The sequence below is a fragment of the Ranitomeya variabilis genome, chromosome 2 (genome assembly GCF_051348905.1).
Source record: "Ranitomeya variabilis isolate aRanVar5 chromosome 2, aRanVar5.hap1, whole genome shotgun sequence".
Taxonomy (NCBI): domain Eukaryota; kingdom Metazoa; phylum Chordata; class Amphibia; order Anura; family Dendrobatidae; genus Ranitomeya; species Ranitomeya variabilis.
Window position 1 is genome coordinate 878,039,953 of NC_135233.1, and position 14,472 is coordinate 878,054,424.

General features: G+C 42.2%; 1 protein-coding gene across 1 annotated transcript in view; it reads right to left on the reverse strand.

Moving 5' to 3' along the window:
• LOC143808074 (putative cation-transporting ATPase 13A4) overlaps positions 1-14,472 on the reverse strand; it is a 71,434-nt gene that overhangs the window by 20,155 nt on the left and 36,807 nt on the right. Inside the window, exons 16-20 of the mRNA XM_077290331.1 lie at positions 6,695-6,851; positions 5,444-5,558; positions 1,528-1,652; positions 651-814; positions 410-535 (exon numbers count right to left, since the gene is read on the reverse strand). Of these exons, the coding sequence (XP_077146446.1) occupies positions 410-535; positions 651-814; positions 1,528-1,652; positions 5,444-5,558; positions 6,695-6,851 (687 nt within the window). The remainder of the gene's footprint in view (positions 1-409; positions 536-650; positions 815-1,527; positions 1,653-5,443; positions 5,559-6,694; positions 6,852-14,472) is intronic.

Here is a 14,472-nt window from a genome sequence, read left to right on the forward strand (position 1 = left end):
CTTGTAATTTTTTTTCACTGTAAGCACCATTCCTGATTGTGGCTTAAAAATTCTGGCAAAACAAAACACAGACCGAATACAGACATATGAATAAGGCCTCGAGCTATATTCACATTATGCTTTAATTATGTGTTTTTTGCTGTGATTTTCAAAAAGCACAATAAAAATGCAGTAATTTTACAATGTTTCTGGAAACTTGTGGTGAAAAAACCCAATGGAGTGAACATGGCCTCACAGTTAGATTCAGTCTTTGATCCCATGCATATATATTGCCATCTTTGGTAAAAAAAAAAAAAATTATATATATATATATATATATATATATATATATATATATATATTTATGCTAACAAAAGAAGCCTTTTATAGAAATCTGCTAAGCTATAAATATTTTTCTGAAATATCTTACTTTTGGCAGTAAACTCTGGAAATGATGCAGGACAACCTGATAAGTCTTTCCACTCATGGCAAAGTGATAATTGCCCTGGGCCTCCTCTAGAACGGTTCTTCCTTCAATATCAATGTTTATTGACACCTGTAACATGTGGATATAATATAATGAAAGATTTCACATTTTAACATATGAGAAATACTTAGAATGACCGTGCAGCAGTAAGCAAAGTGTATAATGCATGAAAGAAACATCTTACTGTTTGGTCTTCTGAATTGTGATCCAGTCCTTCAGCTGGATGCCAAGAAATCTTTGCTGAACTCAGTCCAGTTGGCTCTTCAGCTTCTACAAGGATGACATTGCTGTTCGCTGGGACTAAGCCGGATGTTCTTGCCACTGTTATGGCAGTTTGTAGGTTGTCCCCTGTGGATGTAAAACAGGACAGTCACCCAATAGTAGCCTATCCAGTCGACACAGTAGACTACAGAAGACGTTAAGAGCAGAGGGATTTGGAAGGGGCTTTGTGCAATATGGCAAGACATTTTACAGATAACTCAATATCGAGCATACACTAGATAAGTAATTAACATGTTTCCCCCAGCACCTATTTAGCAGTATAAAGGGTGTAGGGATACTGATGACATGTTACCCTCTAATGTTATAACGTATAATACAAATATAGGTATGGTGACCTCCATATTCCCATTTTCAGTAGAATACATAACTAACTAACTATATATATATAGTTAGTCATGTATTGTACTGAAAATGGGAGTATGAAGGTCACTCTACTCACTCTACCTCTTTGACACAGGGCAGAGTGCCACACACAAAATGCAAATATTACTCTGGTAGACCCGAGCTGTCTATATATTCCATGCTATAGACATTCATTTTAATGGGGGCATGTAACAATACATTTAAATGAGCATAACTACGCAAATATCAACCTACTAAATCCACATAAATTTAGTTTGATAACTAAATTATAGTTTGTTTCTATCACCTTTGGAGCTAAGTTTATTCCTATGCTTCATAAATAGGATAGCCTATGTTTGCACGTTGGATTAGAGAGAACACAATTTAAATAAATTAATGAACAAGTAATATTTGCAAAGAACATTCCTGTGAATTACCTGTAATCATGACTGTCCTGATGTTGGCAGCGCTCAGCTCTTGCAAAGCAGGTTTTGTTTCTGGTTTCAGTCGATTTTCTAATATAAGCAAGCCAAGAAACTCCAGATTTGATTCAACATCCTCCCTAGAAATTGTAATAAACTGATTACCCCTAAATAACTCTTTTTTTAATTCTAGTATAAGCTATTGCAATACTTCCTGTACAAATGTAGTCATTAGAAATCAGTCAATCATCCCATTACTAACTTAATGTCACTTAGAACTATAGATCACTGATATTTGTTTTTATGTTTGGTGCAAAATTATATAAACAGATGTGAAGATGGAACAACATAGAAGACATGATCTCAGTGGTTATAAATGAACAGTTTATTATTTATTAAACTATTTACACACAATTTACAAAACAAATTAAAATACCAGAAAATGACAACTTTTTTGCTCACAACCGTTCAGGCTATCTGGTATTATCACTACGCTCTCTCGATTCTGCAGCTATCAATCTGGCCATAGTACTTGCCCTGGTTCCCTAAGCTCTGCCTTAGAAATAAACAATAAACGCAGTGCTCCTGCACTGAAAACTGTGATGTCAATATCCTATTCGTTGATTTATTGCCCCAGTCTGACCCTTAAACATGCAGCCACTGACTCTTCGACACACTGAGTTTTGTGCTACTCAACTAGTTCGGTTGACCGTAGACCGGTCAACTCACTATAGAATACACACTCATTCTGATTGTAAGCTGAAGCAGCATTATTAAGATATGACAAATGCAATGTGTAATGACTCAGTATTAATTGTGAAGACATGAGGGTCAGTGGGTGCTCTCGGACGCTGGTCCGGGTGACATTAGGAAGACCGCACAGCCCGGGGCTCATTCCACTGAACAACCGGCCTCCTTCGCTGTGGGCAAAACACTACTCAGACAAAACGGGGTGAGGGTACCACACTCCGGTAAGAATTTATTGAGCTATCACCAGCTATCAGCATATACTACATTCTCAGCAAGGACACAAGATGATGCAAATGACAGTTTCCTCCCTTTTACTGGCTCGCTGGGGATTGGAACTGACTTTGAGGCATACAGGGCCAACTACTCCAACCAACAGCACCCCGCTTCTGGTGGGCACCCACACATAGGAGGTAGCGGCATGCTTAGAAAGCTAACACAGCACAGTGTGGTAAGTGTCCAGGCGACCTGATTATCCCAACCTGAGGTATCCAAACAACTTTGTGGGTTCAGTGTTGGGCAGTGAAGCACATTTGTATTCCACCAACTGAAACCATGGTCCCTTGGCTGAAGTCCTGTAAAATCACACCCTGTGACAGGAGTAAAGGTACCTTCACACTAAGCGACTTTGCAACGATAACGACAACAATCCGTGACGTTGCAGCGTCCTGGCTAGCGATATCGTTGTGTTTGACATGCAGCAGTGATCTGGATCCTGCTGTGATATCGCTGGTCGTTGCTGAAAGTTCAGAACTTTATTTGGTCGTCAGATCGGCGTGTATCGTTGTGTTTGACAGCAAAAGCAATGATGCCAGTGATGTTTTACAATGGTAACCAGGGTAAATATCGGGTTACTAAGCGCAGGGCCGCGCTTAGTAGCCCGATATTTACCCTGGTTACCATTATAAAAGTAAAAAAAACAGTACATACTCACATTCCAGTGTCTGTCACACGTCCCCCGCCGTCCGCTTCCCGCACTGACTGTGAGTGCCGGCCGTAAAGTAAAAGCAGAGCACAGCGGTAACGTCACCGCTGTGCTGTGCTTTACGGCCGGCACTGACACAGTCAGTACGGGAAGCAGACGGCGAGGGACCTGACGGACACCGGAATGTAAGTATGTAGTGTTTTTTTTTTTACATTTACAATGGTAACCAGGGTAAACATCGGGTTACTAAGCGCGGCCCTGCGCTTAGTAACCCGATGTTTACCCTGGTTACCTGGGGACTTCGGCATCGTTGGTCACTGGAGAGCTATCTGTGTGACAGCTCTCCAGCGACCACACAATGACTTACCAACGATCACGGCCAGGTGGTATCGCTGGTCGTGATCGTTGGTAAATTGTTTAGTGTGAAGGTACCTTAAGGCCCTTTTATAACGCTTATCTCCCATTTCAAGGCATTATTCTCCAGGATTGGGAGAGGTAGTCAAGGCTGTTTCCTCAATGTTTAATTGTTCAATTAGACTGCATAATTGTCATCCAAGTGGTGCAGACTAGTACAACACAGGGGGCTGATGCAATCAGCAGGAATCTCACAAATTAGCATATATAAAGAGTCATCAGACAATTTCACATGAAACAATGGCTCATGCCTCTTGACTTTTACTGAACAAAGGAAGAGTACATCTGGCATAATTCACCCCCACACAAGTGGTCAAATTAACTCTGAGGCGTTACACAATGTACATGGGTCTGTTAATATTGGGATAAAATGCACAGCATCACGAGGTTATAAGGATAATGTGATTTGTCTCTTGAGAGTGTCCAGGTTGAAGCAGCAAGATTTCCATCAGCCAGCTCCAACTTCAATTAGCAGTCGGCTCACCAGGTATCTACCAAGTAAAAAGCCACGAGACCGCAAGCCTCGGCCCAGTCTTTCACCTGAGGCTGCAGATAGTCTTAGGGTACTGTCACACAGTGGCACTTTGATCGCTCCGACGGCACGATCCGTGACGTTGCAGCGTCGCTTGATTATCGCTCCAGCGCCGTAGACTGCGGTCACACTTTGCAATGCACGGCGCTGGAGCGATAATTTCATGACGTAGTTGCGATGTAGAAGTCATACGGGACATTGGGAATATCGTGCACACCTTTGTTACACGATGCGATCGTGCCGCCACAGCGGGACACTAGACGACGAAATAAAGTTTCAAACGATCTGCTACGACGTACGATTCTCAGCGGGGTCCCTGATCGCAGTAGCGTGTCAGACACAGCGATATCGTAACTATATCGCTGGAACGTCACGGATCGTGCCGTTGTAGCGACCAAAGTGCCACTGTGTGACAGTACCCTTAGTTATCAATAGACTTTCTCTTGTTGTCTACAGTCTCAGAGGAGATAAACTCACATCCCTACTGCTTACATATTCAAACCACTGCTCACATGATCAAAACCACTGCTCACATGATCGGAACCACTACTCACATGATCAAAACACTGCAGTCTTCTATCTTCACTCTAGTAAGCAAAACGTCTTATCTTCTGGAAATAATTTGCGTCCTCCAACACGTTCTCTTGAAGCTTGGCTATAATGAAGCACAATCTTCTTCTCTTTCTTCAGTTTTATATTTCTGTCCTGCTCCACAGCTAGGTCATGTGTCTCCAGTGTGTCTGGCCCTTTGCTGTCCCTCTAGCAATAAATTACTTGCCAGTGTTCTGGCACTCCTCAAGTGCCTACACTGGTCGCTTATGTCCACTAGATGACAGCATCTGCCCATAAATGCTCATAGCACCATTCTACTGCATTATCCAATTTCAACCCATCCCAGAACAGATCACTGGCATTTGTTGATACGTTTGGTACAAATTTACATGCACAGTTTTTGTATTAAAGGGATTCTGTCACCCCCAAAACTCAAATTTAACTTTTCAGACATCCACATCGAGGAATTAAGCCCTATAAAAATCATATTGGTACTGTAGAATGTAGTAAATTTGTTGCATAGATTCACAGTTTTATTACAAATGTAAATGAGAGGGCTTTAGTGCATCCATGGCATGGTCAAGTGCACCACAGCCTTTTCTAAACACCCCAAAAAGACAGTGCTGAGGCTGAACAGGTACACACACTGTCATTTTATGAAGGTACTAAGCCCCAGTGTGAATGTTTAAATAGTTCAGTTTCAGTTTTGTCGGGTGGTAAATTCCCTTTAAATGAGATATTGACAAATTGGTATACCATACCTCACAAAGTTGCCATCTGCTCCAATCTTCTGATCTAAAGTTTTGTAGGCAAAGCCAATAACACGAAAGCCTTTCATTGTGTAAAACTGAAGTTCTTGCGAAAAACCTTTTGGAACTAAATTAAAAAGAAGAAACTGGGATTTTAATTTTAAAGATTAAACTTTCAAAATGTTCAATATTTGAGAATTTTTCTTTTTGTGTGTAAAGTTTTTGTTCACAGAAGGTGCATATGTATTCTCAGCTCTGAGTGGCATTGAGCTGTAATACAGCACTTACAAGACACTATAGACCTCTAGTTCCCACAGAAATATCAATGAGACAGAGTTTGCTTCTGTCATAGGCCCCCTGCACATATGTCAAGCGCTGCCTTGTTGTCATCCCCATATATCAGTAAATTCTGCTCTATCTGATGGTAGAAAAGTAACCATAACTAAATAAAAGCGTCAACCAGGAATAATATGGGGAAAACAGGGGAAATTAAATGATTACTTGTAGAGTGCAGTAATACTGTATACGGTAGATATTTACAAAGAAAGCGAACAAAGGGGGAAAAAAAAAGAGAAATTGAAGGCAGGGAGAAGGAAAATAAATGGGGGTAAAAGAGGAAAGGAAGATAAATAAGGGAAGAAAGGGAAGCAATCCTCATATATTGTAAACCCTCCTTAATTCAAAAAATGTTATTGAAAAAGAAAAAAAGGAAACACCATTTTTATTTTGTAAATCAATAGTAAGAATAGCATTCACATAAAAATAGTCTACTTTTTAATATATCTCATCAGATAAAGTTGCTTATTTCACCTACAAAATTGATCTTTCACTCTCAATTCATGGGGATAATCTGTAAAATCTGTATTCAATGAAGACATTCTGCTGCAAGTTCAGCTATAATAAAAGTTACGGTTCCCCATACAACTCTATGAGCACCAATTGTCATCTCCTATATATTTAGTAGGAAAGACACATTTTACCCATTGATTTAGAATTTGGTGAATGAATGATCAGTCCAGAAGGAGAAAGAAGCAGATGTCTCCGATAAGAAACATTTCAACGTTTTTTATTTTTATTTGTACTATTGGTTTATGAACATTGCTTTTAAGTTAAAAATCCTTCTTATTGTACACTACACGACACTATATGACAGCATATTGAACATCTATGGCTCAATAGTATGGTATGTGTGCCACCATGTTAGTTCATGTGCATATTGTTGTGCTCAGAAACAGAGAAAATAACAGAAATGAGTTACATTACCGCTTTGCTCTTTGCAAAATTTGATCACCATCTCCGGAGCTCCTTTCATAAATGCAACTCGTTTATCCTGACCGACTTCTTGAGTGATTACAGACATTCTCTGCAGGGTAGAGGAAAATGGAAACTGGTGGACGATGGCAATTCCTTCAGCTGGTCCCTGAAGGGATAAATGTTGGATTAAAACCAATGTCAATATCATATTCTTCAGCTGATTTTTTTGTTTTTAATCCTAATATTCAGATTGCATATTCATGTTAAAGGGAAACTTTTAGGTTGTAGAAAACAGAAAAATTGACTTTTTAAGAATATCTTTATGCTGTATCAGGGCTCAAGGACTTCATAGAAGGTACTGTAGTTCCTTGTACTGGTCCTCTGTATGAGATAATATGGAGAACAGATCTATAAGAAATGTCTGGCAAGATAGTCACCATAATTATTTATTATTCTTACTTTTATAGCACCATTACTTTACAGAAATGAACACCACTGTCCGCATTGGAGCTCGCAATGTAAATTCCATACCAGCACACCTTTGAAGGAAATCAGAAGACCCAAAGAAAACTCAGGAAGAACATACAAACTCATTGTAGATGTTGTCCTCAGTGGGATTTTAATCCAGGGCCTCAGTGCTGCAAGGTTACAGTTCAAACTACTGAGCCACCATGATGCCCCTAGATTGCTGGAGGTTTGAGATGCCAGACCAGTAATAATAAGCTGATCACCATGACAGCTTTAAAAATGTAAAGGGAGTTTTCACTACACAGCTTTTTTTAGTGATACCCCATTTGTTGAAATCAATGCTTACAAAGGTCCATTTCGGGGGCGTGGCCAAGGCAACGACGGAGCAGGGTGCACAGCCACTGAGCTCTGGGGAAGTCCCCTATCAAATCGGCATACATCCACTCTTTAAAGTGCTCCTTTTTATTTCTACTCACTGGATATAGGATTCCCGACCTCCAGGGAACATTCTGAGACATTTGTCAACCGTTTTGGGGTCTTTCTGAGCGTTTTGCAGCCCCGCCGCGTGTTGGAGGCCTCATATCCGGCCTAGCCGCCGGGCTTCCCTCTGGGCCCCTACAGACGAGCGACCGACAGGTCTGAATCGCTTCCCTGCACGGCGGTGATCCGCGGAGTGACCGGGACTACGGGCTGAGCAGACACCCGCCCGCTCCCCTGCATCGGAGGACTTCCCTGCCCTGCTGGGAGGGTGGGTCACGGAGCGCTGCTCAGCTAGCATCGCCCCCAGCCCGCCGATGGAGGAGTGAGAGACGGCCGTTGCGGCTTAAAAATCAGACCGAGGCATCGCTCCCCCAGTTACCGACATACAGAGCAGCCGCAAAGAGCGACACCTGCCGCGAACACCTGGCAGGGGTTAAGACGCCCCCAGCTGAGGACAGAGACGGAGCTCCCCGACCGCCGACGAGGACGGAAGACCCTGAGGTACAGAGGCGGAGGTACGTCCTGAGACACTCGGAGGAGCGGCTGGCAGATTGGTGGGGGGACGGCGGCCCTGGGGTGGCGGTAACCGGGCCCCCATTGGAAACTACAGTTCCGTCGTCACACCTGACAATTCGACGTGCACAACCGCCTCCTGCAGTGGGCTGAGAACCACACAGCATTCAGCAGAGACCGGGTCCCAGCTGAGGTGAAGCGACGGACCGGCTCCGTTCCTATAGTGGCCTCCTGTGGTGAGGTAGGGTGTACCGGGCCCAGCACTCGGAAGCTCTCAGCAGAGACATAGCTGCAGCGGCGCTGCTGTGGCTGACAACCCCGTGGTAGTGGGGACAACGCAGTCTACGTGGCAAACACCAGCACCTGGCCTGACATTCGGTGTACCTGAGACCGTTATAAAGGGGTCGAGTTGTATTGCCCCCCCCCCTTTTTTTCTCCTTCACTGAACTCATCTGCCCTTTGCTCATAGGGGCACCAGCGTTCATAAACTGAGAAAAGGGCTTATACCTCAGAGCACATCTAAGTAAACGTTAACCTGTGCATCCTGCCCTACCATCAAGGTGTCCTTATACAATTAATGTGTCTACTTGCCTAACCTTATAAGCTGACCCCCTGCAGCTAATAACCATTAGATCACATAAAACTAAGAATCCTACAATCTTATTATTATAACTAAAACATCATAAATACCATTGTAGGACAACCTCTGAGAATTTCTAAAAATGAGAGAGCTGACACAATACTAAATGCATTTATAAGGTCCTCTGCTGACACCTAGTGTCCATTTATAGAACAACAACTCTCTGACCTTCAGAACTGTGAATTCAACAAATACTTGACTATCTACCCTGCAAATAATTAAACATTCTATTGAGACACTCAAATCCTAATTCAAAACCTTAGGCCCACCTCCCGCTGAGGCTACTAATTTCTTTAACAACAAACCAAGCTTTATCAGCGTGATTACTATACCTGGACAGTTGAAATGTCTAATTGATCCCCTCATCTCGTGGGCTGAGGGAAAACTTTGACGTTGAATAATAAACAACAATCCGAAGCCTACCCCAATAGTCATGGGGAAATCTGGGGTTAAAACAATACGAGGAACTTCAAAAACCTCTAAATCCATAACCCAAGCTGATGTGAACAAGTTCCTGAAAAAACAATCTGACCTCTCTGACACCATTACAACGTCAAAACATACAGACTTGCAAACAGAAGATGATTCTGATTCAGACCTTGAAAGTGACTCTGACCTGGGAGGGAATGTAAAAGATAGCCTGGTAACCCGCTCATTTATCAAAAGAATACTATCTAAGGCGCTAGAACCTATAGGGAAGGAACTGGCAGAAATAAAACAAGACCTGGTACAACAGGGACATAGGCTGGAAACAGTCGAAACAGCCCAAACATCATTGACACAACATGCTACTTCCCTATTGGACTGCCTCAAGGAACATGAGACACAGATCCAAACAATCCAATCAACTCTGGAAGATCACGAGAACCGTGAAAGGAGGAACAATATCCGCATCAAGGGTCTCCCAGAATCAGTCGCTCCTGATACGTTAACAAAAGCTGCTGTGGAGATTTTCAGTAAACTCTTACTGGATGGAGATTCTAAAAATATCAAGCTTGTCAGAACACATAGAACTCTCCGACCAAAACCCAAACAGGGAGAGCCCCCACGGGACGTAATATGCCGTTTTCTCGATTATAGAATGAAAGACCTTATCCTTCGACGTGCACAAGAGGCACAAGATATCACATATGAAAGCTCTCAAATTGGTCTATTTCAAGATCTCTCAGCTCTGACTTTGAAAAAACGAAGAGCACTGAAACCAGTTACCGAAGCCCTGATACAGAAAGGATATCGTTTTAGATGGCTATTCCCATTCGGAATCCTTGTCACTGCAGAAGATAAAAGAATTCAAGCCCGAACATCAGCAGACATCAAAGACTTATGTAAGACCTGGACGCTTATCCAGACCTGGAAACGTTCCACACAGCATCACAGCTACAACCGCTTCCGACCCCAACCTCGTGGCATCTTGCAGGGACTCCCAAATCACAAAGGCTGAAAAGAAAATCAACGAAGACACCGCCTTCAAAAGGAGACCCTGAAATAACCTGAACTAAGTCTCTGACTACAGTAAAGGTTCTACCTTAACTGAGATTTAAGCCAGCACTAACTCAAAGTAGCTAAACATTGACCTTTAAACCTTTTCCCCTAACTCCACCTCCATCCCCCACCTTTATCCTACCCCCCCTCCTTTTACCTGATCCCATTACCCCCCCCCCACATCCCACTCTCTTCCCCCCCCCCTTTTTCCAACCTCTCCCTCCCCTTCCCATACCATACCCTACCCCAACCCTCAAACCCATCTTATACCCAGGCTTCGGAATTATACTATGAATCTCCCTCAAAGAATGCCTACGAGTTTAGTTATGATAACTGTCTCTATGTTTATCAATGTTACTTTTCTCATTAATATGTTGCATATTAATTATACTATGTTTCTTGTTACTTCTATTTCTATACCCTTTCTACTTTCTTGCCTCTACCTCTCCCTCCCCAATTGCCACTTTATTACTAGCACCTTGCCACAATGGAAACGTCAGATGAAGACCTCTCAGCGACTCCTTGATTCTACTGACCACTATACAAATGGCGGTACAAGATAAGGTATTTACCATTGCTTCATTTAATGCAAACAGCCTAAACTCACCGTCTAATAGACGACACACACTAGATTTTCTCAAGAGACAAAAAGCAGATATCCTTTTCATTCAGGAAACGCATTTCAAGCCTGATAAAATGCCCAACTTCGAGCGCAACCACTATGACACATGGTTCCACGCTACCACACCACAAGTGGGATCTAGAGGAACATCCATTGCAATAGCAAAAGGAATCCCCTTCCAGCCCTACATCACTCTAACAGACCCTAATGGCAGATTCATTATGATCAAGGGCTTATTAGCTGGGAACTTGGTCACCTTATGCAGCGCATACGCTCCTAATAAAAAACACTTAAAATGGCTACTATCATTGCTCAGGAAAATAGAGGATTTCAGGGAAGGTTCCCTCATATTAGGGGGTGATTTAAATATTGCATTAGAACCCCTGATAGACACATCCACAAAAAACAGTACTATCTCTACAAAGGATCTAATTAGGATCAAAACAAAACTCGGGTCTATGCAAATATTAGACATATGGAGACAATTACATCCATCCGAACTCGACTTCACCTATTACTCCCATCCCCACAGATCTTACCACAGACTCGATTATATTTTTGTACCCAGACAATTGTTGCCAAATATAATAAGCTCTGCAATCCTCCCTAATGTTGACTCAGATCACTCCATAGTATTACTCCGAACAAAGCTCCTCAAACCCCTGTTTGTTAATAGATCTTGGCAATTGAACGAGTCCATCTTAAACTCCCCAGAAGTCGTCAGACGTGTTACAAACAAACTTAACCAATATTTTACACAAAACGATACAGACGAGGTCTCGATCCCAACTTTATGGGAAGCACATAAGTCGGTAATTAGAGGAGAACTGATCTCTATCTCCTCGTACCTCAACAAACAAAGACAACAAGAGTTAAGAGCCTTATATGCTGAGATATATGAACTAGAAACACAACACAAAAAACAACAGGAACAACACATCCTAAACGAACTTACTAAAAAAAGACAACGATTGAGAGAAATTTTGAACTTAAACACTGCTAAATGGTATGCCTCTTGGCGAAACAAAATGTTCGTACATGGTGATAGAGCTTCAAAGTTAATGACAACCAGACTAAAACGACGCCAAACACGCACATATATCCATACCATCAAATCTTCAAATGGTCAATGCACCCAAAATTATAAACAAATTGAATCTGAATTCCTAAATTATTATAAACAACTTTACAACTTACGCCCAAAAGAGAATGATACTGACAAAGCTAAAAGGTTACTATCAATTAAAACCTTCCTGACTCGCTTAAATCTCCCTCAGTTGACAACCGCTCAGCAACGCCTCTTAACCAAACCGTTCCAACTAGACGAACTCCGGTCCGCCCTGTCGGGGAGCCCTTCCGGGAAAGCCCCCGGTCCTGATGGTTTACCTTCAGTATACTATAAGTCCTTTTCCCAAGTATTACTCCCACGCCTATTAAACATGTGTAACTCAGAAATGAACGGCGAACAATTTCCTACACAAGCCCTGGAAGCTAAGATTTCACTAATTTACAAGGAAGGCAAGGATCCAGAGCAATGCAGCAGCTACAGACCAATCTCGTTATTAAACGTGGATCTGAAGCTATTTGCAAGCATGATAGCACGCAGAATAGCAGGATTCTTGCCATCATTGATTTCCTTAAACCAAACAGGCTTCGTCATGGGAAGAGAAGGGAAAGATAATGCTTATAAAATATTACACCTTATGCACTATGCTAGAGAAAGAAAACTACCTTTAGTTCTCCTAGGGACTGACGCGGAGAAAGCCTTCGACAGGGTGGACTGGACATACTTAGGAGAGGCCTTGGCTTGTTTTGGATTCCCACACCAGCTAACTACCTCAATAATGAGTATGTATCGAGAACCCAAGGCACGCATCAGAATAAATGGCTCCCTGACAGACACATTTACAATCTCAAATGGCACTCGCCAAGGTTGCCCGCTGTCGCCGATACTTTTCGTGTTAGCATTGGAACCCCTACTAAGTGCTATTCAACAGAACACTGAAATTGAGGGCATCAAGATAGGAAAAACACAGTACAAAACGGCGGCCTTTGCTGACGATCTTCTTATCCTGATGACTAGACCACTCAAAAGCTTCCCGGTTTTGATGTCATTGCTAGAGGAATATAGTACCTTAGCAAATTTTAAAGTTAATCTTTCCAAATCAGAAGCCCTAGATCTCAACATACCTATTCATACTCTCGTAAAATTAAAAAAATTGTATCCCTACACTTGGCCCACACAATACATCATGTACCTTGGAATTAAGATACCCAGAAACCACAAAGACTTATTTAAACTCAATTACGACCCACTAATTGACAAAGCTAAAACTACCATACAATCCTGGAGAGACCAATTTCTATCATGGTCAGGGAGGAAAAATATATTAAAAAGTTTAATACTTCCCAAGTTTGTTTATCTTTTTCAAATGTTACCTATCCACGTCCCAAATTCTTACCTGGCTAGGGTAAACTCATTGTTTCTCAAATACATTTGGAAGAATATCAAACCACGAATAACTTGCCGCACGCTGGTTTTGACTAAATCTAGTGGCGGAATGGGTGCACCTGATGCCAGGAAATACTACCACGCTGCAATATTGACACGCTCAGTTGACCTAATATGCGGCTCACAGAGCAAGCAGTGGCCTACATTAGAAAATGAGCTCTCATCCCTGCCTATCAGATCGCTCCTAATGACTTATGTCAAGAAGCGACCTCTTCCCTCACAATCTAACCCACTCACACAAACACTCATCAGGATCTGGGCGAGAGTACATAACACACTAATATCTCCCTCATCTCCATTACTCAAACTATCAGACGTCCTAACACACACAATCAAGACTGACAATAAAGCACATACCAGCCAGCATGGCCCAAACACACCCATAGACCAACTATTTGAAGAAGGAGTGCTTCTGCCGCTCTCTGAAATTAAAAAATTAACGGGCTTAACGAATTTCAATTTTATACAGTACTCCGCCCTCAAAGAATCTCTGAAAATAATGCAATACAACCCCGACTCTACCCGAGATCTCACGACTTTTGAAACCCAATGCGCCAGAGTGTCCAAACCGCCGAAAACGCTATCCACCTTATAACAAATTCTTCTATCTGAAGACCACTGCTTAAAAAGAGCATATATAACGAGTTGGGAAAAAGACTTGGGATACACACTTAATAAATCACAAGTCCAACATATCTACAAATACTCACATGGCCCCACGTGTTGTGTGAAAACACAGGAAAACTCCTTTAAAATAGTATCCAGGTGGTATACTTCACAAACCCAGATACGAATCTGGAACTCTGATGCCTCCACATTGTGTTGGAGATGCAAAAAAGGATCAGGTGACTATTTTCATCTATGGTGGTCTTGCCCGACCCTAAAACAATTTTGGTCTCTTGTGGAGTCGACTATCTTGGATATCACAGAGAAAAAAGTAAAGCTGACACCAGAGTCCGTTCTCTTAAATCTATCCATAGGCCCCAAAATGTCTCGCCGCTCCTCTTCCTTAGCCTACAACATCATAGCGGCTGCTAAGCTACTGGTGCCGTCGCTCTGGAAGTCTACAA